The sequence below is a fragment of the Lytechinus variegatus genome, chromosome 5, assembly GCF_018143015.1.
Source record: "Lytechinus variegatus isolate NC3 chromosome 5, Lvar_3.0, whole genome shotgun sequence".
In the NCBI taxonomy this organism is placed as follows: Eukaryota; Metazoa; Echinodermata; class Echinoidea; order Temnopleuroida; family Toxopneustidae; genus Lytechinus; species Lytechinus variegatus.
Window position 1 is genome coordinate 48,048,091 of NC_054744.1, and position 23,487 is coordinate 48,071,577.

The window sequence follows — 23,487 nt, forward strand, 5'->3', positions numbered from 1 at the left end:
TCATAGAAAAGTGCATGTATAGAACAGTTTGATGACGAACAGATGAAATAACGATAAAGGTTTGAAAATGATGATGATATTGATAAAAATAATATGATGATGGTGGTGATGATGAAGATGATGATGATGATAATGATGATGACAATATAGTGATGATGATAATAATAATCCTAATAATAATAGTAATAATGATGATGATAATAATGATGATAATAATAATAACAATAATAATGATAACAATAATAAATAGAAATGAGACACGAGAAAAGCATCAGATTAGAAAAAAAAGTATATCATGCTACTGTAGCTTGTTCTTTTTCTTGTTTTACATTGATCGATGTTGAAAAGTTGTTGAATTCAAAATTATTCTTTTAGAATCGTCATCACGTCATCATTGACGTTTTGATGACAATTATGAAGATGAATGAATCGACAGAAATCTTATTCATAAATGGCTCCATTCCTATACTATTTGTACTCTCCATTTGATTATCTAGAAAGCAATAAGAGTGTCCATGAAAAACCGAGGCCTATCTCAACACCAAACAAGGTAACTGAAATAGAATACTTTGTTTCATCTTTCATTTTCTGTGGGTTTCTCATTTAACTGGGCGTTGTGGCCTATGCCTGCAACTACATGGGGAAGTTACGAGCTGATGAAGAGTTTCGAGGTTCGAGTCCTGATCACGTCTGTGACGTTAAAGGTCAGTTCCAGACCACAAATCACGAGCTGATTGATACACGTCTGAAAAAAACTCAAGTGCACCCTCGCTGCCTCGCACACACATCCACTCGTGAGTGCAAGAAATACGATCACGGTCTATCGTTTCCAACGATTTTTTTTTAAATCAATGCATCTAATTTATATTGCATGTTACCCGCTAAGAGGCAATTACTGTCCCCCTTTAAAAGAAGATGTGCATGGTTTAACATTAACCATAATAACAAAGAATAGCTATATATGCCTGCGTAGTGAAATGTTATTTGCTTTGAAATAACATTTTGTTGTTGTTTAAAGGCAAGAAAGTGAATTAATCAAGGCAAAGAACGTAATGCGTGAAACATTAAAAAGTACAAAAATCCAAGTGATAATAGATCATACAAATTTGCAAAAAACATTAGTTATATGGTAGAAATATTAACAAAAATAACAATTAATAAATATTGTACTGTGATTAGCCTATGTATGTTTCAGAATGATGTGAGCGATAAACACGCGCGCCTTGTTACTTTGAAAAAAGCTTTTGTAATAATGAAAATACTTCGAAATATATACAGTAATCTTATACTCTTATCTTCAGGCAAGAAAGAAATGTTTTTTTAAGATATAAAGGAAAGGCCTTTTATCTGTTAAGAATATTTGTTATGTATAACCTGTACACCAACATGGGCTTTTCAAACACATAAAAGAAATTCAGCGTGATTCAGAAAGGAGAGGGGGGCTTTCGCCCCCACTGTTTCTGACGATATTTTCCAGGTGTGCCATCGCCTTTTTGCGTAGCGTTACAATACTGGAGCTCTGTTGGTCTTCCCCTAATGATCCACCCAGATCACTCCCGCTACAACTCTCACCGCTTGCACTTTCCTGGCTGTTCAGGCGCTCCTGACTACCAGAACGGCCGAGAGGCGATGTCAGACGAGTGGGACTGAGCAACGGAAATGCAGACGCAGCAGTCGCCGATTGGTTGGCGGCTGCAGCGACAGCGGCCACCGCTGCTTGCTGGCGCTGCTGCTGCTGGTGTTGCTGATGGGCTGCTAAGAAGGGTAATGCGGCACTAAGATGGGTCAGTCCCGGGGGAAGAGATCCACCGGCAGCCGCCATCGCTGCAGCGGCAGCGACACTAGCAGACAGCGATGGATGAAGAATACCAGGCAAGGAGAGGGCTGGTAATTGTCGAGCGGTAGATAAAGGGTTAAGCCATGGATCCAGAGGTAAAGAGCTTGCCATTGAAGATGGTACACACCGACTGATGCTTGGTAGGGAAGAGTCTTTCAATTTGAGAGTACTAGCTTCCATCTTTTCCTGACGACGCCATTTCGCTCGTCTGTTCTGAAACCAAACCTGTAGAAGACAAGAGAAACACAAACACAAACTAATTAAAACAAATAAACTCCATCTTAACAATAATAACAACAGAAACAAGATGAAAAACATGAAATCAAGATACTTTGCTTCAACGATAAAATTTAATTATTGGCATGGTATCACAGCAACCCAATGCATGCCCGCAATATTTCCAGCCTGCCATAAAAAAAAGATCTGTGTTCCTTTTACATTTGACACAAGAAAGGAAAATTCACTATGTAAATGTGCAAGAAAATTCGAGCATCTTAATAGATACAATATTAAAAAAATGAAATTTTGGGGCCACTGTTTGTTAAATAATATCATTGTGCGACATCATCATGTGGAGGAAGTTGGCATGAATATGAATCGGGCGGGGTAGGTGGGGTGCTCCCAGCAAGCCATATTTTTATAACATTATTTCATTTCATTTCATCTATTGATCTTTAAAATCAGACAAAATTGCAGCAATATCCAAAGCTAGAATGCAAGATAAAAATTGTTAGAGACCCCCCCCCCCTAAAAAAAATAGACAATAGGTTGGGCTCCCTGGGTATTTTTTTAAGGGTATTTTTTTTTTAAAGTGCACACCAAGATATTAATAGCTTTTCTATTTATTTGAAAGCAAGATAAATGGTGCCGCGGCCAGGGATCGAACCCCGGACTTTATATGTATAGCCAGGTGGCTTATAGACCACTCGGCCACGGCAATTGCACGGGATACAAGTCAGAATCGATGAACAAAGTGAAGTATGTCCCCCCTAAATGAAGCAGTGTATGATTGTTTGATCAAAGTAATATAGCTTGCATGCATGTTTGTCTTCGTGAAGACATTTGGAAAAAAAAATCTACCATTTCCCTGATGGTGTTGATGATGCTAGCGATTGTAATGGTGGCGAAGATGATGAAATGGATGATGATGATGGGGAGGAGGAGAAAGAGGATGGCGATGATTGTGGTGGAAGTGATGATCGATGATCACGATGATGATGGAAATTATATTGATGGTGATGTTGATTGTTGCGATGATGATGATGACGGTAATGGTGATGGTGGTGAAAATGGTGATGACGATGATGATGATGATGATGATGACAACGAGGATGACGACATATAAGACGATGAGAAGAAAAGGAGATTGAATGAGGTGAGTGAGAATGGCTGAAGACGAGCAGAATAAATCTGAGAAATTATAAAAGTTAATGTCATTTTTATCTTTCAAACACCCTTCTTTATGACGGGAGAATAGTCCTCATCGTAACTGCGCATTAATCTATCCCCGAATAATGAATTGCAATTATATTCAGGATCCATTATGCGCAGATAAAATCTTAAATTTAAGTTATGACTACACTTTCCTTTTCATTGTAGCAGAAATTACACGCAGGAGTGACGACGAAGTTTCCACTTACTGTAGTCATGGTAGTGGCATATGTTGTTGTATGAGGTAGGGGATTATCATGGCATCGTAACATTGACAATAACAACAGTATCCCACTTTACGCGGGTTCATGGGATTAATTAGATATTTAGAAACATAATGAGCTTTGATATTATATTATCTCCGATGAAAAATTGGCAATTTCTAAACTTGACACCTATATGAAGAAAGAATGTATAAGAAGATGATTAGGAATTGGTAGACCATTACAGGTAATGATTGGAAGAGTGTTTCATAAAATATAGAGCTTAGACACACGTCTAAAGTGATGCCATTAATTGCTCCCATTTCTCATTAAATTATGAAAGCAATCAAGCTTTGTCATTATCTGACGGCGTAACATCCCCCACTTACTCTCCGGCTTTCTCCCAGAGTTGAGCTAACTCTATAACAAGTATAATGCTATTTGAACCATTTCAATCTAGTTAATGTTCTTCATTCCTACCCCCGCCCCTCTTCAGCCTTCTCTCTCGCCCCCCCCCCCCCCATCCTCGATTGCTATCTGTCCTATTTCATCGCCGTCACCCTACATATCCCACTTCCCTGTTACACATCACAGATAAAGCGAGAAAAGTTTCGAGTAAATAGGATCATCGTTGCTTCTACATTAAGAGTTCTGGATAATCGAGGCCTGTATGCCCCATTAATGCTTAATTTGAAATTCGATGGTTTTAATGAATATGATAAACCCTTCAAAACACAGGAACCGTAATAGCGCGCCTACCAAGCGGCAAGAAAAATTAAAATTAATTCAGCTAACCCACTTTGATGTGGAAGATGATCACCGTACCGTGACGTCCATGTTCTTCTGTGAAAATTAGTTTGTTAATAGTGGACCCATCCTGATCTTGTGGTTCGGACTCTTTCAAAGAGAGGGTCGTGGGTTCGAATCCGAGTCATGGTGGTGTGTTATTCTTCAGCTCAAAATATCTCACGAATGTACTGCACTCGACCAAGGTGAGGTGAATGGGGGTTGGTATTGGCTCAATTCCTTGAATGCTCTGAGCACCGTAGTGTGAGCTATAGGTAAGACGATAATAGATTGCGCTTTGTTCCCTTTGGCCAAACATTTCAATCCAGCTATCACTATTAAACATGTTTAACACGACGACGTTTCTCCTTCCTATTAACTTTTTTTTTTTTGGGGGGGGGGGGGTTGGGTGGGGGTGGAATCAGCCAATGTGCCTGTATATGGGAATTTTGATACGCGTACTAATAAACTGTATTGAATTTGATTCTAAGTTTAACGGTTTGGTGCGATTTGCTCTATATTGCTTGAAGAAGTGCACATTTTACCATCTTTATTCTTAACGAACAGTTTCGGTGTAAACTACATGCACTTTAGAGCAATTATTTGAATGAATTTACTTGAAATGCGGTCTGACTCATTTTAAAGAAATCTCAAAAGAAAATTTAGTTTAGAATTTCGATCTTCAGCATGATCAGGGCCTGGTCAGTGGTCACTGTTATATTCATGGGTAACGGTACTTCAGGAGCGAATCCAGTATTTTCACTGGTGGGGGGGGGGTGGGTCATCAGTCATCAAACTTTTTCCTGATCATGCTGATTGGCTGTTCGGAGAGCTAACAGTTAAGAAACTCGAGCTGAAATGTTTTGATATTCTCTGTATTTAGTCCTGAAAAACAACATTTTAAGGGTTTTTTTATGATTATAAAACATTAACGAGGCTGCGAAGCACGAGTTGAAATTGTTTATATCATTATTATGAAAAGAGCCCATTTTGGAATGAAAATTATGAGAAATTAAGAAAAGGTTACTTATATAACGCGAGCTCAGTGATTTTTTAAGACCTGAAAACTGTAAAGTTTAGGCATTTGTTTTCTTCAATCATGAACATGATGTATAATTATATCATTTAACAAAATGTATTGACGGCGTATGTACCAGACGGGGGGGGGGGGTGTAGAGGTCTAGTGATTCCCATTTCTATAATTTTTGTCTGTGAGTTTTGGGGGAAATCACTGAAAAATTAATTTAAAGAAAAAGAAAGCAGACTCCGTAATCAGAGAGAGAGAGAGAGAGAGGGAGGGGGTAGATAGACACGATGAGCGAGGGGGGGGGTTATAGGTTCATGGGTGAGAGCTATATTGAAACATTCAAGCAGTAAACGAAGATTGAACTCATTAATTTGCCCTCGTCGATAATTATCCTACATCCTCAAGAATCAATAATGGTTGCTTTTAAATGTTGCAAAGGGTTGTTCGTGATAACAACACGTTGAATTTACAGTTCGTTAGATTCCAATGTAATTCACAAGGCTTTGGTGTACTTTTACGCCACGTCCTTCGGTCCAGAAATAATACATATCCTTTTAGCAACGTACAATCGATAAGGTTAAGTCATGTAGAAGAATCAATGAGAAAACCATGGGCGGGGAAATCTACTTATTAACCCTTCAATAAATACAATAAATAACTTAAGACTGACTTTCCTTCTTTAATTATTATTACCGCAAAAAAGGCCACTGTACTTACTGATATTAGGTGAAATGTTTAGTCAAATTTAAGATTGGCATAATATTAAACCAATAAATAGATAATGTAAATATATATGATAGTTTGCATTATTTAATCATTTGTGATCATTGTTGTTTTTGGTAGTGTGAAAAGCATTGTTCTTTCAAGTATAACTTATTGAAATATCATTCAATTTGATTTAGGTCATATAATTATTTTTGGGGTTATAAATTCCGGTCTAATATGATTTCGCCATACTTTTTGTACTAAACAAATAAATAAAATAAGGTTGAATTCATTTTTATGTAGGGGGTGACGTGTCTACCGAACCTTATTTTTTTCATATTATATCCAACAGTGTTGGATATTAAGAGAGTCAAAAGGGGCCTAAGCTTTTGATCCTAGCAGAATCTTCTTCGGAGGCAAAGTGACAAAAAATCACAAAAATGACAAAAAAGTGTTGGATATTGTTTGATTTCTTTCAGGGTGGATCAAACTAATCCCAGAACGGATAATCTCTTACTCGATATAACCTCGTTAAAGGTCTTCCAAATTTAGAAGATGAAAAAAATAGATTAAATTGAATTCAGGTTTGAGCTCTATTTTCATCAGCGAGAATAGAAATATAACATATCATTAGAGATGGTCAAGTGGTATGATGAGGAGATAAATTGAAACATTTACAATTTTGAATATATTTCAATATTACAGACAGGCTTGGCAATAAATTTGAAAAAAAGTAAAGTAAAACAGAAAAACAATTTTCATCACTAAAAACGCTTTGATGCTTTTGAGATATTTTCATACCAAATCATTGATTATCACGATAACCAAGAGAACTATTTCAGCTCAATTAACTGAAAAGTATATGATCAATTCCAATAGATGAATGTGTGAATGTGAAAATGAAGACAAAATTATAATGAATGGATAGATAATAGAAAATGAATAAATGAATAGATGGATGGATGTATGAGTGAATGAATTAAAATATATATCAAGATAAGATAAAATAATATTTAATGAAATCAGATCGACCACTATAGCTGGTCGGGAGTATAAAAACATGACATTCTTCTTCTTCTTTTTTTGAGGGGGGACTATAGTTCGCTTGGGCCCTCAGAGTATTTGCCAGTACGCTTTACCCTGAGATCCGCTATGAACTATAATGGTCAATCTGACTAAAATTGGGGTCATTTTTTTACTAGAATTGTGTTGGTGTATATTGGATCCCGTAAACATGTCGAAGCTTATAGTCTACTGAATTACGGGTACTTCCTCTCATTTTGTTTATATCTCTTTTATCCCCCGGTTATATATAAGAAAACATTGCCTCTAAATTTTGACTTGTTACCCTTCAAAGCTGCGATAGTCTTCATTATTAACTTGCAAATGTCAGAATAATGGATAGCTCACAATTTGTAGGCCATATTTTTTTCGCTGCTTCTCAGGCCGAGCCAAGGACCTATGCCTACAGACGACCCGTGAAAATCATCCAAATAATTGATTCTCCGTCTCGGATTCACAGGTCTTTATGATGAATTCAGTTGTCACTATCTCCCTGACAACATAACGGGTGAATAATGACGACATATCACCCATATACACCCTATCATATTTGTCTTCTTTAAGAGAGTATATATACATTCCTAAGTGAGAGGTGTGTCGTATAATAATTCTTCCGATATTTAGATGCAGTATTTTTCACTGTTTGGCGGGATTGAATAGCGGGGACCTCGGGTGAACGGTGTTTCTTTATTTCTCCCCTGAGGAAATATGGTCACGGCAAAGAAATAAAATTTGCTTCAGCTTTTCCTCATCTTCTCTTTCTCCATAACTTTATTCTCTCTATCTTTTGCCTTACTTTGAGGCCAATTAAGCTATTTGTGCTGTCATTAGTACATTTATTTTGTCATATCGGATGATGATTATTAATTACCTTGCACCCGAACAGGCATGCGATCGAGCTCGGCTGCTCCCAGCGGAGCACCAGCTGCTCTTAGCGCCACATCCTGGGGGCGAGGTCCGCATTATTGTGAGGTTTCTTCATTAAAATGAAAGAGCGATGTGAATAAAGATCTAGTCGGAGACAAACTTTAAATGTCACTTTTTAATGAGGTATTAGACAGATGGTGATGACTTGATCATCCTAATTTTTAAACAAAGCTTATCCTTGGATACTGTATTAACAGACGACACAAGACAGGAAATCACAAATTTGACGAATTTTTCAAAGTAAGAGTCAGATCATTAATTGTGAATACATAGAATTGATGTATAGTAAATTTTGAATATATAAATACCGAAAAATATCAAAATTTGGCCTGAAAACAAGTATAAGTTCTATTTCCATAATATTTAATTTCTAAAAAATTGTGTTCCCATTTCATTTAAACATTCAGGATATTTTTATTTTATAGCTTTAATTCGGACCAGAGGCCGTTTAAGAGTAGAATCAGATCAATGAAACTCTTCGTGAATGTAATGTCATCCTATTAACTCATCAGGAAATAATAGACAATTCTTCAGCACGCCCCTACCACCTCCATCTCATCACGCATGCTCAGATCGTCGTCTTGAATACATAATTTACATACTGTGATAGACATAAATTGTTTTGTATATTCGTTATATCATTGATTTGTATATTATACATGAAAATGGATGAAATGTCACTCTGAAGCAAATGAATGTTAAATTGAATTGAATTGAAGTAACATTATTTTAATATTAATGATGTATTTTTGAAACAAAACCCTACACATTCACACATACCCGCCCATTATTCTGACGCCGGTCACTTTTTTTCTTCGTTAGATCAAATTTCATTTATTTAGATTTCTTTTTCTTATTCCCCATCTCATATACATATATGTATATTTTTAGTTCTTTGTTATACGTCTTTGTATTTTGGGCACCCCTAGAAAGTGGCACCCGGGGAGCGTATCACTTGTTTTTCAATAGGGGTGGGCCAGTTGTACCTTATATTAATCTGTTTTTTAACGTACATAAATTTGCTCAATATCCCAAGATTGCATTCCGCTTTATCTCTCCCTCCCTTCCTCTTTGCTTTTCTTCCACTCTCTTTCTCTCTCTTTGATATTATTTGCCATGATATACCAAAATGAAATATTAAAAAACACTTCTAAAATATGACGCACTATACGTTTTTAAAAAATGAAAAATAAAGTATTCAATTTTTTCTACATTTGACATGACTATTCATCAAATTACAATAAACAGCAAAAAATATCGATTCCACATGTCCAGGATGGAATCAACTTTTTTACATTATTATTCGGAGAAAAATATCATTTCATAATGAAATACAAAATAAGTACATGTAGTTAATGAGTGACGTCATCGGTTTCATCGTTTGCATACCGACCAGAGCCCCGTTGGATAAAAGCTATGGTTACTTTGCCACCTAATGGTAGCTACCATGGTAACGCCGATCAACAACCAATCAAAATCAAGGATTTAATGTATATAAGTTACCATGGTATAGAAAGTTAAATGGTAAGTCTTATGCAACAGGGCCCATGCAGGAAGTGCATAATGTAATTTGTGAAATCAAGCTCTCCTGTTTGTTTTATCTTACAACCGATTTTGATGAAATCTAATTTCTTTGGGGTGGGCATTCTCTTTTAAAGGTCATGTCCACCCCAGAAAATGTTGATTTGAATAAATAGAGAAATAAAAACTAGCGTAACACTGAAAATTTCATCAAAATTGGATGTAAAATAAGAATGTTATGATATTTTAAAGTTTTGGTTATTTTTCATAAAAAAGAATAAACCTAATTTTATATAATAAAATACAAAAGAACAAGTGGAGATGTGACATCACCAGCCCACCTAATGAATATTCATGACGACTGTTTTCACATAATATTGCTTAACTTTAAAATTCAATAACTTTGTTATTTGTTATCCGATTTTGATGAAATTTTCGGCATTTCGCTCAGTGAATTGTACTCTATTTATTAAACTATACACTCTTAAAAATATTGGGTAAAAATGCTCCATGATGGTAATTATGTATCCAACCAACATTGGGCATTTCTTTTGGGCATTATTATTTATCCAGTGTGATGAAATTTTGCTCATTCTTAAGTAATTTCTGCTTATTTTTTAACCTTACTGGACAATATGCTTCCCGCATTGGGTAAAATACCGCCCAAAATTGGTTGGATACATAACTACCCTCGTGCTGGTTAAAATTTTGCCCAATATTTTTTACAGTGTAAAGACTTTCAGCCCGGACCAACCCTTTAAGTAATAGAGAAGCCATATTAAAAGGTTCTGATTAGTGTTCGTTTACAATCATCCATCATCTTCCTATCAATTAAGGCCCTTATATTGGGTGACATTCTCTGATACACTGGAAGAATAATGGCGTGCCTGAGTCGCCCACCGCTTGACGATGTTCCGCGTGATGTATTACGGTAGCAGGATTTAGTTTGTTGAGAATAATTAACAAACTTAAAAACATTCAACTTTGAGAGATAGTTCAATAATGGTGAACATAATATAAATACGCTTTAAAAATGGCCGCATTGTGATCTATCCGAAGATAACAATTATTTTTACACTAGTTAATGGCGATAATTATAGAAATCTAACTTAATGTATATGAACAAAAATATCGTCGACGTTATTTTAACGATAGAAGAAAATAAGGAATAACCAACTTGCAATAACACTAATATCCACTTTCCAGGAAAAAAAGAAACTTTGAAATAAACAAATCATTCTTAAACCTGTTAAGAAAATCAACAACCGGTAGTTAAATCCTAAGTAAGCTGGATTATAAACATAATGGGGGAAAGGGGGTGCAGTAATTCGATTTGATAGTAAAAAGGAGTTTCTTCAAGCTCGACCTCGTCGCAGCTTTTAACATTATGCACCATCACCTACTAGATGAAATGGTTCCTAGACTATCTCTGTCTAGAAAATTAACACGCTCCACACTTTTCTTCTAGATTTAAAGAATTCGACATTACTAACTTTATTTGGTTAAATCGATAAAAAAACCAGCGTGTTATCCTTTTCTGTGGAATATGACGAACTATCTTTTTTTTAAATCGACGGTTCTTAAATTCCATTTTAAGCTTTGGTAATATGAAATCATCTATAGTCACAAAAGTTTAGTATGATTTTTTTCTCAACCGTCGATCCTTTGTCGATGTTTCTCAACCGTCGATCCTATGTGACAATTCAAGACTGGATATTGATTTATATAGCGCCCTCTATCATTTTTTTCTTAAAATTACCTTTCAGAGCACTTATCTTCCAGACTATAATGTTGGTGGATATCAGAAAGCTACAGGCAAGATTATACCCTGAAATTTCCTGTACGAATATCACAGTGCATACATGGCAAGCTAAAAAAGATGGCGTTCCATAAGCATTACAATCATGATAATCTACAGTTTAAATCTTGAAGTACAATATTGTGCCGGATTTCGCAAAGAACAACGGTTAAAAATGAAAGGGAATTGCACTTTTGTAACATTGGAAAGTTAGGTGACAATCGAGTATAATTCGCATTTTTCACTTATTATCAAAGCTTTAAAATGGATTTGTATATTACTTAATTAAAAGACATAACCCCCCCCCCCCCGTTTTGTTTTGTTTTTGTGGGGGAGCATTTAGGCTTTTGTTACTGTGATTAGTGATTGAGAATTCACGATGCCGCAATATATCTGTCAATGAGAAGTTTAATGTTCATCCATCCCCTGATGATGTTACTTACTTGAACTCTGACCTCTGGCAGATTGACCTTAAGTGCCAGTTCCTCCCTGCTGTAAACATCTGGGTAATGTGACTTCTCAAACGCCCTCTCCAGTTCATGAAGTTGGTAGGTGGTGAAAGTGGTTCGATTGCGACGATGCTTCTTCTTAGGTTCACCGTTTTCATCAGCCTCCATCTCGTCCATGTCATCTTCCATCATCGATAGCGATGATTGATTCGGTGATCGAGATCGCTTTCCCGAATGTCGCGGGCTGACGACGTTGCCATCGCTGTTGCAACCCGATGTTGAACTGCAACCAAGGGCTTGTTTTCTTCCGGGCAGATAGGTTAGTGGAGACATGGATCTGCGGGACGATAAGTCCTCGACGTCCGAATCGTGAACCCCAACTGGTGTACATTTTGAAATATCAGTGTGATCGTTGACTGTTTCATCCATCGATGCATTTCTCTTGGACATTGATTCGTTTTCTGTATCATGTTGAATATCTAGGTGCTCAGGTTCATCACCGTCTTTAAGATTGTTGCTTGATCCTTCATCAGCATGAAAAGGGATCCCTTGAATTAAAAGAAAAAAAAAGAATCACACATCACTTAGTTTTTATTTCCTCAGGTAATAAAAGAAAATTCTATCGGAAAAGCGAGACAGGTTGAGGGGAAAATGAATTACATCAAAATAGGCAAAATCATAAAATGATGGGGGACGAAAGAGGATAGTTAGTAAATACATCATAGTAGACAAGCATTGGATTGGATGCAAGTTCTTCTATCAACTTCTTTTCTCTAATTATATCCATGTACACAGTGGGGGCAAAAGGCACTTGGCCCTTCCTTCCCCAAAATCCCAAACCTCTTTTTTCCAAAGCAAATTTTGAATTTCACTAAGTGTGCAATAGATCCTTCAGTTTCCAATCAAAACGAAATACAAAGGATACACTGGATTCGTAATCAGTTTGGTCGCTTCGCTCTCTTGCTTGGCTTGTATATTCTTGATATTTTAAAATATTTTGAAGTGGCCCCTTGAAAACAATTTTCTACAATTGCCGCGAAATGACCATTCTCAAAACTTAAGACATTTATCTTTACTTCCAGTTTAACAAAAACTGAATACTGTCCGATTCATTGAAAGTGTTAAAGTGAATGAAAATAAAATGTGCGTTTTCCTTCCTGTGTATTTCTTTATCAATGTATATAACAGAATATGGGTGAAAGTATAGAGCAGTCATTATTGGTCATAAACCAGAGCAGTGTCGCAATGGACTATTCCAATAAAACGCGCTTGGAATGACATTACCGCAATCAACCGATTATGGCCCTCAATGTAACAATATTTTGATATGTTTATTCAAACACCAGCCTGAATTATACCCTGCGGTCAGATTTTGATTTATAGACTAGTTACAGTAAATGCGCTTTCCCATAATTCGATAAAATTTGCCAAATCACCTCTGAGGCGATTAAACGTGCGCGGGAAGCCTTTTATAACTGCAATTTTGGCGGGAAGGAAAAATATGAGTCGTCTGCCGATCAGTGCATGACTTTAGTCGCATCGTCCTATCTATTTTCATTTCCCTTTTTCTCTTCCTCTCTTCTTCCCTTTCTCCCCGTGTCTCCTTATTTCCAAATCGTATATTGAGCACCGGGCTCATTAATTTAATGTAGACGGATGGGGGCTGGTATCATAGCTAGTGGGGTAGCAGGCTACGCGGATGCGACAGGGATAGCGGTTCGTGAATGACTCGCTCAATTTGGCCCATTCAACAACAAATCGGTGTTTGGAGACTCGTTATCAGGCAAGCACGGCATTGGACGAAAAAAGATATGGAACAAAATTGAATTAGAAAAAAATCAAGAGTAGACATCGTATACCGTCTTAATAACCTTCCGATGGAAAGAGTATCGTGGAGGATAATTGAAGGAAATGTTTTGATGGCGCAAGAATCATTCAACCGTGAAATCAATTTGATGAAAGTAAGGAAAAAGTAAAGCAAATCATCAAGCTATGGTCAGATATTTGGAGGAGATCATTTCGTTATTATACTCCTTTCCTTTTATCACACATTAAATTCCCAAATGTAAAATCATTGATGATGATGGCACCCAAAATCGCAGCATTTTCTATTCCTTTAATAGGCCATGATGAAACTCCACTTGTATGGGTCATTTGCCACAAATTAAATAGTTCTCCAATTAGATTTTTTTTCTTTCCGTCTAGGTTTTCATTCTTTCGTAGACTGAGTGCAGTGTGACTTTGACCTCATCTGGTTGCAAAATAAAAGCAATTGAAGTATTTAAATCCTTGATTGAAGATATCGCCAGTGTTCACGGCTTTACAGTAATGTAATTATTTCATCAGAAACTATACGAAATAATTAAATATCTTTACCATCATCAGATTCTGATCATTGGCATGCAGTTTGTGTTTCATACTTACGCATCTTGCAGGAAATTTATTGCAATTGCTGATGTATTTTAGCCATATTCATCCCAACATTTTTTAATCGAGAATAGGACAGACGAAACAAAAGTACAGCTGGACGGGGCACAAAAACTCTATTATGAATGTTATAATCGAGTGGGGTGTTTTATTTATATGATCATAAATAATAGGATATAAGTGACACAACGACACAACATTGGGCGGACATCCTGTGTGAGCTGTGCATTCCACTTCATTATTCTACAAGCATGTCTATCAAAGCATGAAATATTGCGAGTTCATTTCTTACACAGCAAAAACTGTGGTGTTAACCGGTGTACATAGAGGACCACACCAGTTATTTTACACCGGTGTTAAGTTGGTGGTGTTAGTTTTACACCTATAGGTATCATTACAACACCTTTGGTTGTTATATTTACACTCTTTGGTGTTATGTTCAATCTCAAGGGTGTACTTTTAACGCCTCAGGGTGGGGTCCTCTAATAACACCAATTGGTGTCAGTTTTAACACCACAGTTTTACAGTGTACCTTTTCGTAGATTAATATGAAAGAAATAAATAAAACGTAAATAAATTGTATACAACATATAGCCAGCTCGCTAGGAAGATAAATATATTGAATAGATTATAAAGAAATGTATCGATATAAACACACAGAGAGAAATAGATTTTAAGAATGAATACAGAATAAAGAAAATCATTGAGACAAAAGGAGATGGGTTGCGCAGGATTAAGGATTAAGATAGAGAGAGAGAGAGAGAGGGTGATGTATAAAATACATACTTTGGGGAGATTGAAAAGATTGAAAAGATAAATAAACGAATAAAAAGTAGTAACAGTACTTGAATTATTTGTTTCATATGTATAACAATATCAGAATTGCCATAAACAATTCATTATTTTCAATTGTCAATCAATTATATAACATTTCACTACCAATATCCGCCCAAAATAAAATCCACGATATCCAAATAAACTAAACGAAAATGATATCATGAAATATCATTAACTGAGTACTTTCAGTTACAGATCTTGCTTTTAAAATGGCATCTGATCTGAATTTGCTCACATGAACAGATGAACACTTGATTTTTGAATAATTGCTCCACTGATTATTCGTCCATTAATTTCGACTTCACTGAGTAGAGACGCCCGCAACAGAGCGTGTAATATAACAATATCAAATCCAGCACAGTGTATGGAACGCTAAGAGGATAATCTTCATTTTGTATCTGATTGATACACCCTGTGTTATGTGTGGGCACACAATCAAGGCTTCCAAAAAGTTTAAATATTTACAGTTTAGAAGCTGGATCTACGATATCGAAATTCTTAAAAGTGAATAGCATTTTTTTCATCTGGCATTTATGTCAATAAAAATGTTGTATTCATCTGAACTTTCTATAATAACGAATAGAAAACAAATCTGTAGACAAGGAAAATGAGCATGATGAGTTAGGATAATTAAATATTTTAACCCATTTTCATAGAAATTTGATCAATTATATTCATGAGTGTAGCTGTCAGCATTGAATCAAAGCTCTTAGTTTCATGAATAAATTTGACTGTTTGATGCATGGGAATAATGCCTGAACAAATGTTTGACTTAAAGGCGGATCAGAGCAATTAGCCGCCATGAACAGTTGTCGTATATTGTTTATTAGCTCTTTGAACAAGATAATACACTTTCATCTCAAATCAACTGACCATGCATTAATATAACGTATGTCATCTTCCCGGCCATTGTTCGGACAGTGCTCAGATAATTTCAGGCTTGCGTTCAAAACAAGGTAAAAGATCAATGACCCTTAATTCTGTTGCGGTTTTCTTTCTCATTCATTTTGTAATTCTTTATGTTTAATTGTTGATTAATACATGCAGAGCGGTAAATAAAATTATCAAAGTCCCCTTTTATATATTCCCTATTCCTCACTCTATTAGATAGCATCTATCTAATTAATTACAATATTTTTTCCCTCTGTGTCCCCGTCTCGCGATTAATGATCAAAGAACATTAATTTCTGTGGCATTTTAAGCGTCAATTAGTGGAAGTATGCAGCCAACCATATTCACAAACCATAACGGCGGTTGCAAGCCCAATTTATTGCGTTTGCTTACAAGTGACAAACGCGTAATGTTCCTATTTGTGGCCCCGTCGACGATTTGTTTGTTAGTTTTTCTCTCTTTTGTTTTCATACAAAAGGGTCAAACCCATCACCCCTCAGGCGGTAGGTCCAGGGTAGCGCGGTAAAAGAGAAAGCGTATGCTTAAAAATACAAGCAGGCGTTGCGAGCACTTCTGTTGCCGTGGACAGCGGTATACCACGCTGAAAAGATCTACATTAGATGTCAAGCTCGTGAAAGACAAAAAAGGGGGGGGGGGGGGGCTGACCCCGAACTCTGCTTACACAGCTTACTTGTGTTCGATATTGAAATACACACTTGCTATACATATTTATAAACACAATAAAAAGTCCCTTAATCACAATTCCTAGCTGTAAAGCTTGCATAATGTCACATATTCGACTCACACAGACCGAAGATATGTCATACGTATTTAAAAATATATTTTGTCGGTCTAGAGTGTGTGTGCAATTGTAGAATTCTATATGTGAAATATTCTGAATATTCAATGGCCATGATGTGCTTGCATAACACAGAGGAAGCGTATACGGTTTATGCTGAAATGAAATTTAAATTCAATTTATAAAAATAATGTTACCAAATACATAGGGAATTGTCATAGTAAATTGGATTAGAGGGAAAAGTTTACAGTAGTAATAACAATCTATACAGGACTGATGGTCACTGTCAAAAAATGTCAAACGTCAAGCTAATAATGGTATGGAATAATAACAGGTTTTATCTTAATGGCGAGTTAATTCATTGTTCAAGGTTTTTTTTTACTACACACAAAGAAAGCCCATCCAACAGATAGTGATTTACATCCCATCAACAACGAACAGAAATTATTGTTTTAATATTAGGAAGAAAACCAGAGGATATTTGACGATGCTTAATCGTGTAATATCATTATTGTCGCTCCATAAATCAAGGGTTAATGAAATTCTAAATCTGAATGAGGTCGCAATTATTGCTATACGATATACACATGATATAACTGGCCTGGAATTTCATATTCAAGAACAAGATGCGAATACCGATCGTGGTTGTTGTTGTTGTTTTTGTCAAATGAAGATAATGAGGGAGAATAAAGAAAGAGAAGGGGGAAGAAGAATTAGAAGAAGAAGTAGAAGAAGAATAAGTAGAAGAACAACAACAACAACAAGTCATATAGAAGAAGAAAAGGAGAAAACAAAAAAGTAGTAAATTAAGAAGAAAAGGAGAAGACAAAAAAGTAGTAAATTAAGAAGAAAAGGAGAAGAAGAAAATGGATAAGAAGATAGAAAGGAAGATCTTTTTTTTATTATTCCATCACTTGATACGACTTGAACTTTATGTTAGATTATTAAAAAATACGCACATTCAACCTTGGAAAATAACAAGACAGTATGAATAAGGATGATATGATGAGAAGTAAATTGAGTGAAAGAGATGGGAAGTATAATGGGGGCAAAGAAACGAACGAGGGGGATCGAGGAATAATGAAGAGGAGTAAGAAGAATGCTATGATAATTAGTGAGGATTAACGAAAGGACGAGTAAAAACAGCATAGAGAACAGAGAGGTATAGAAAGAGACATAATAAGTGAAAAGAAATAAAGGAGGGAGGAATAGACGGAATATGCAAAGAGGAATAACTAAGGGTATTGAAAATAAAAGAAATACCGAAAAAATATGAAGAAAATTAGAAGGAAAAAATTCTGGAAATGAATTAAAAGAATGACACAGAAAAAGGAAATAATAACAAAGTGATGGACTTTAAGAAATGAAGATGGGGAAAGAAACAGGTGAAGAAGAAAAAAAGAATTATTATTATTATTATTATTTAAAAAAGGGAAAATAAAAAATGTGAAAGGAACAAGAGGGTACAAAAAAATAGAACAAAAATGTGAAAAATAATATACAAACAGGGGGAAAAATATCAAAGAAAGCGATGAAGGAGAGGCGGAAAGAGAAGAGTGTGATAAAGGGAAAAGATGTAAAAAGAGAGAGAGGGGGGGGGATTTATAAATCAGAAGAGAGGGAGAAATAGAGAGAGAGAGGGAGAGAGAGAAAGAGAAAGGACGGACAATTATTATGATAAAATGTAATGAAATAATACTCTTGACCGTTTTTTTTTTAATGAATCCGAGTTTTGTAATAATGGTACACGTTATTATGAATTCTATGAACAACGACAGTTGTTTGTGACTGAGGGTTGAATTCATCATTGATAATAATAACGAGGATAATATACATTTCACGGAAGTTTGACGGGGTTTGAAAAGGTAATTGATGGGAAGTGAATACAAAAGAAAATTAATAAATTCTACAATCATGACAATTATAAATGTGGGAGGGACATAACAAATTACAAAGACTACATAAAGAGAACAACACAGTGAAATAAAGATATGCTAATAATTTAGCATTGTGCAATTACGACAAAAGCCTTTTTCAAAGTTTATCTCATGTGATGGGTTAGATTTGCAACTGAAAGTATTAGAAATACTAAAAGGGAGATGAAACATGAATAATAATTATCTAAATTATGCATTTTTAAAGATGACCAGGTAGTTCATTACAAATGTGCTATCTATTTTGGTTAATCAGATTAATATCATTTTGAACAATTTTCGGAATTCGCGGGGAATATACGTATAGAAAGGAGGTGGCGAACAGGCCATTGTATGAAAGCACTTAACTGATTGATGATGGGATAATGAATCGAATAAACTGGAGGAAAATAACTTGTTTTATATATATCCATTTAAATCGTAATTTCGCATTAACGGTATAAACTTTGAAGATCAATAATATAATTCGCATCTAATTGTCATTTTCCCCTTTGTTATGATATCATGCATGACTCTCCTATACGGGTGGTAGAGTCTATACAACCAAGCACTGTCGCTCCGTTTTTATCTAATTCGATTAAATTCGCTCATCAATTAATTAGCATAACGCTAACCATCCAGAACAAATTGCATGCAAAATTCAACGCGTTAATTTTCTTAAAACTGTAGGGCGTAATTTTTTTTCTTTCATCCATCATTTTGCACGATAATCCAACCATGAGATGATCTATCTGATGAGTAAAAGCTCTCGGGTTGTTTTTTGTGCAAGAAGTGGTATACGGTGTCGATTGCCCTATTCTTACACAAAAGGCTTGATGAATCATACAAAATAACCTTAATATTTTTGATAAGATTTGGAGTGACTTGTTTTACATGATTGTTTGATTTGTTTTTTTCATGATTGTTAAGATCTCGTTTAATGTTTCCATAAATTATGATAATGTACAGGGGCAAATATCTGAAAGGTTTGTGGAAGACAATAAAATTGTGAGTATGATTTGTTTGTTTTATCATGTTGAAAACGATATGAGGTATATAGATCTTCATTTTGACTGATATTTTATGATGACGATGATTTATTACTTTGTTAATTTATTAATTCGGTTATCAATTGTGACAAAACAGATAAAAATTAGCAGTCAAATGTAAAAAAAAATACCTATTGGGAAGTAATATTCAGATGTTTTCTTGCAATTGAAATCATTTTTATTCTTATGTCAATCGAAGAAATTTCTTTAATTTGGTGTTGATGATAACATCAAAACTTTGCCTGGGCCCCCTCTCTCCTCGATAGATTGATATATCATCATCATCACCATCATCATCATCATCATCATCATCATCATCACTCATCATCTTCGTGTATTCCAATAATAATATTTAAAAATGGATCCTTGTTTGTGGTGTTAAGATAATGTTCATTTCCCAAACGTTTGCATTTGATGCAATTATAATGATGACTGCGTTGTCATTGATAATATTTGCAATAAGGAACTCTTGACATTTTTCAGGCTGATGATGAGGTACGACACCTCGAAACACCTTCCGTTTATCAAAATATTTTGTTCTATAGTTATTCTTTATTTTTGTCTTCAACATTCTGTGTTGCCTTGCCATTTGTGACAGGAAATGACTTTACTCAAAAAGAAATGAAAAGTTATTTACTTTAGTTTCTTTGAGTTAGAGCCCTTGTCCGATTGGGTTCAAAAGTATTCCTTGTGCAATGAGGTAAATTGAATCTTTTGGTTTAATTTATGTATGTCATGAAAACATATTTTAAAATTTAAAACAGATTATCTTTCTTGGTATCACCTGCTTAGAAATCATTCTCAACATGCGGGGGGGGGGGGGTGACAACCCCTGCGCTTGGGAACTTAACACGTTGATCAAGCTTATTGAAGGATCATAATCGCGTCAACCATGGCACCTACGTGTACATCTATCCAATCAAAACCCAAAGGACATTGGTGATACACAACGTCAGCTGTATGATGGTCAGTTCCATTTCTTTAACCTTTATTTGAAAGTCACATTTGACAAAAACGTAGACATTTCTGTCTTGAACATGTTGACATGGTACCAGTAAATGTTCTGGTCTATGGATCATGGATCCCCAAAAAAAATTCAATACCAAGAAAAATGAGAAATGGAAAGGAAGCGATAGGAAGGAAAGGGTGAAATACGATATTGTTTTTTTTTAATGTTATGTCAAAATCTATCGCAAAGTTGAAATTTTGCATTAAAAAGGTCAAAAATGTTTCCCATTACTCAATATCTGCCTCCCTAAAGTGTTTACGCCATGCACTGCTTATACATTCTCTAGAATATTCATCCATAATTATATACTGTCGTCAATTTGTCGGCAATGAGCAATTATCTGTCATATACACTCTAGTTGGGCAAAAAAGAGCCAAACTTTTAACCAACCCTGGGCAACATATATACTGTCCCCGCAAGTATTGGTTGAAATCTGTCCAAATGGGAGATAAAAAGTAATAAATTTGCTCAAGTGGATAATCATTGCCAAGAATATATCATTTATTAATATACATTATACCCAACATAGTTGACAGTATGTTGCACAACATGTATGCCATGCAGGTAAAACAGTTATACAAAAATACCACGTTGTTTAAACCCGTCACACTAACATTAAGTTGTTTAAGCTTTTACACAATTTTTTAAAATTTGTTTTTAATTCTATAAACTTTTTCAACATTTAAAAAAAAAAAACAACTTGATTTAAACTTTAAACAATTAATGTTTGAGTGAACGGCTTCAACAACCTTCTTGAAATTTTAAACATCGTTTTTATTGTGTAAAAAGTTATATAACACTTGTCTAACGCAATATTATAATTTTGTTTTAACTTACATTTTAAATAATATGATGATGAAATATCTCAGTAATAAACTGTATATTTAGCCCAAGGCGTATACCCACAACGTTGCCTTAATCCATGTAAGAGGTTATTTCATCCACACATGCATGACCCGAAAATTTGTTTTAATGCTTGAATGATATTAGAGAAAAGTTGCAACAATAACAGAATATGAAGATTTACAGTGCTAAAATTTTGAGATTACTTTGACAATGGTTTCGAACAAAATAAAGTAAAAATGATCTGACTAAATATAATCTACGTTTATCATGAGTCACTGACTTTATTATTTTGCAAAGTTTATTTCGGATATAAAGATTCAATAAATTTAACAAATATGCTTATCTCATAATGAATACATTGTTTTTTCATTATATATTTTGTTTGAAATGAAATTGAAACAAAAAAAATGAGAATGATGAAGTCGAATGCTTTGAAAAATATACCGCCAGTACTATGTCAGGTTCTAAACCACACGTTCAAAAGCCACTCTAACAATATCCAAACAAAGGAAAGTATATGCATTACTTCAAAGATTAAGTTATAGGCCCATTCAATGTATACTGCGATCAGATATTAATCTCTACACTCTTGTGTTACCAGGTTTTCATAGTAAATGGAAATGGTCTCACGAGAATGTTAGAGGAAAAGGCTGTTTGCCATGTTTGCTAAGAAAAATAAAGATAAGATCACCAGTGGATAAACTTTGAAATGTGGACATATTTTGGTATATTATATTTTAAACCTTTTATCAATGAAATTAATAAAGATGCCACAATATCCGTTACATATTAGAATGTGTATTGAGGTGACCCGTTTTCTAAGCAGAAATAAGCGTGATATGAAATAAAAATCTTACCAATTTTTCCTCCACTCAAATGTTGTTGTTCCGCTTTTACGGCTAGATTTAAGGGTAGCATGTGTTCTCCACTGGGGCCAAGACGGCTAGACAATAAACCAGCAAAGGGGTTGGGCCCCGTGAACAACGGTCGAAAGAACCTATCCGATCTAGACTGCTGCATTCCAAGTATTGCATCAATGGTGTGACTCGGACGGGATACTTTAGGCGCATCTTCACCTCCGTGTCCGGTGATGCATTTCCCAGAGCGGGCGAGCACAATAGGATTTGGATGGAGGGGAAGGCTGTCGTGAACCATTCCGTGTCCCGTACTCACCGGGCAGGCTGGCGGTGACATAGCCGTGATGGGATGATGCGCTCCGTCCATTGTTATGATGTATGATCACTCTTCGAAAATCGGTGATGAACAACAGATAAAACTAATTCAAATTAATGCAAGTGATGTCAACCCCGAATGGTGGCGCTGATGGCTTGGTAACCGGTTTTACTCCACCGCTACCTATACGGTATAACGATGATCCGTCTCGTTGCTATTGGTATCTACTTTATCAGATAATTCAATCAGTAGATGGTAATTTCTTGAAATGTCAGTATACCGACCAAACAATTCGATATCAATGTTTAGTACTTGACATAACGCCGCAATTTCTATCAGATCTGTTGTTTGCTAATTCTGATCTTTTTCTTAAAACCTCGTTACATGAATCGAGTTGACATTTAATGATTACAAGAAGCTGTTGTTGTTTTATATATAAATATATAATCCCTGGGATTTGATAGCATAGACATTTTATAAGAAGCTATACCGTCGCCGAATACGGGGTGGGCGTGGCCTGTACAGCTTTGTGACAAAATTTGATTGACATTCAATTTATAACCAATTATTTCTTTAGAAGGAGTGATGGTCAATAGGACATTAAAAATTGCGTTACTGCGCAGCTTTTTCCCGCTGCCTCAACCAGTAATACCGATATCATTATTCATTATAATGAGCAAGCTGCTAGCTATATACAAGATAAGATGTGGGCGTTCATTTTCCGATGCACCCAAAATTAATTTTGATTTGAAGAACATTTTTTTTGGTAATATAGAATTAAAGCATCTTTTCCCTTT

The 23,487-nt window shown here is 35.4% G+C and overlaps 1 protein-coding gene across 1 annotated transcript; it reads right to left on the minus strand.

The window, feature by feature from the left end:
• Positions 1-241: 241 nt before the first annotated feature.
• LOC121416338 (homeobox protein orthopedia B-like) lies at positions 242-23,154 on the minus strand. Its single transcript, XM_041609904.1, has 3 exons — positions 22,375-23,154; positions 11,741-12,294; positions 242-2,062 (listed from the first exon to the last, which is right to left on the minus strand). The coding sequence occupies exons 1-3, from the start codon at positions 22,739-22,741 to the stop codon at positions 1,415-1,417; spliced, it is 1,569 nt and encodes a 522-aa protein (XP_041465838.1). The 5' UTR covers positions 22,742-23,154; the 3' UTR covers positions 242-1,414.
• Positions 23,155-23,487: the final 333 nt, after the last annotated feature.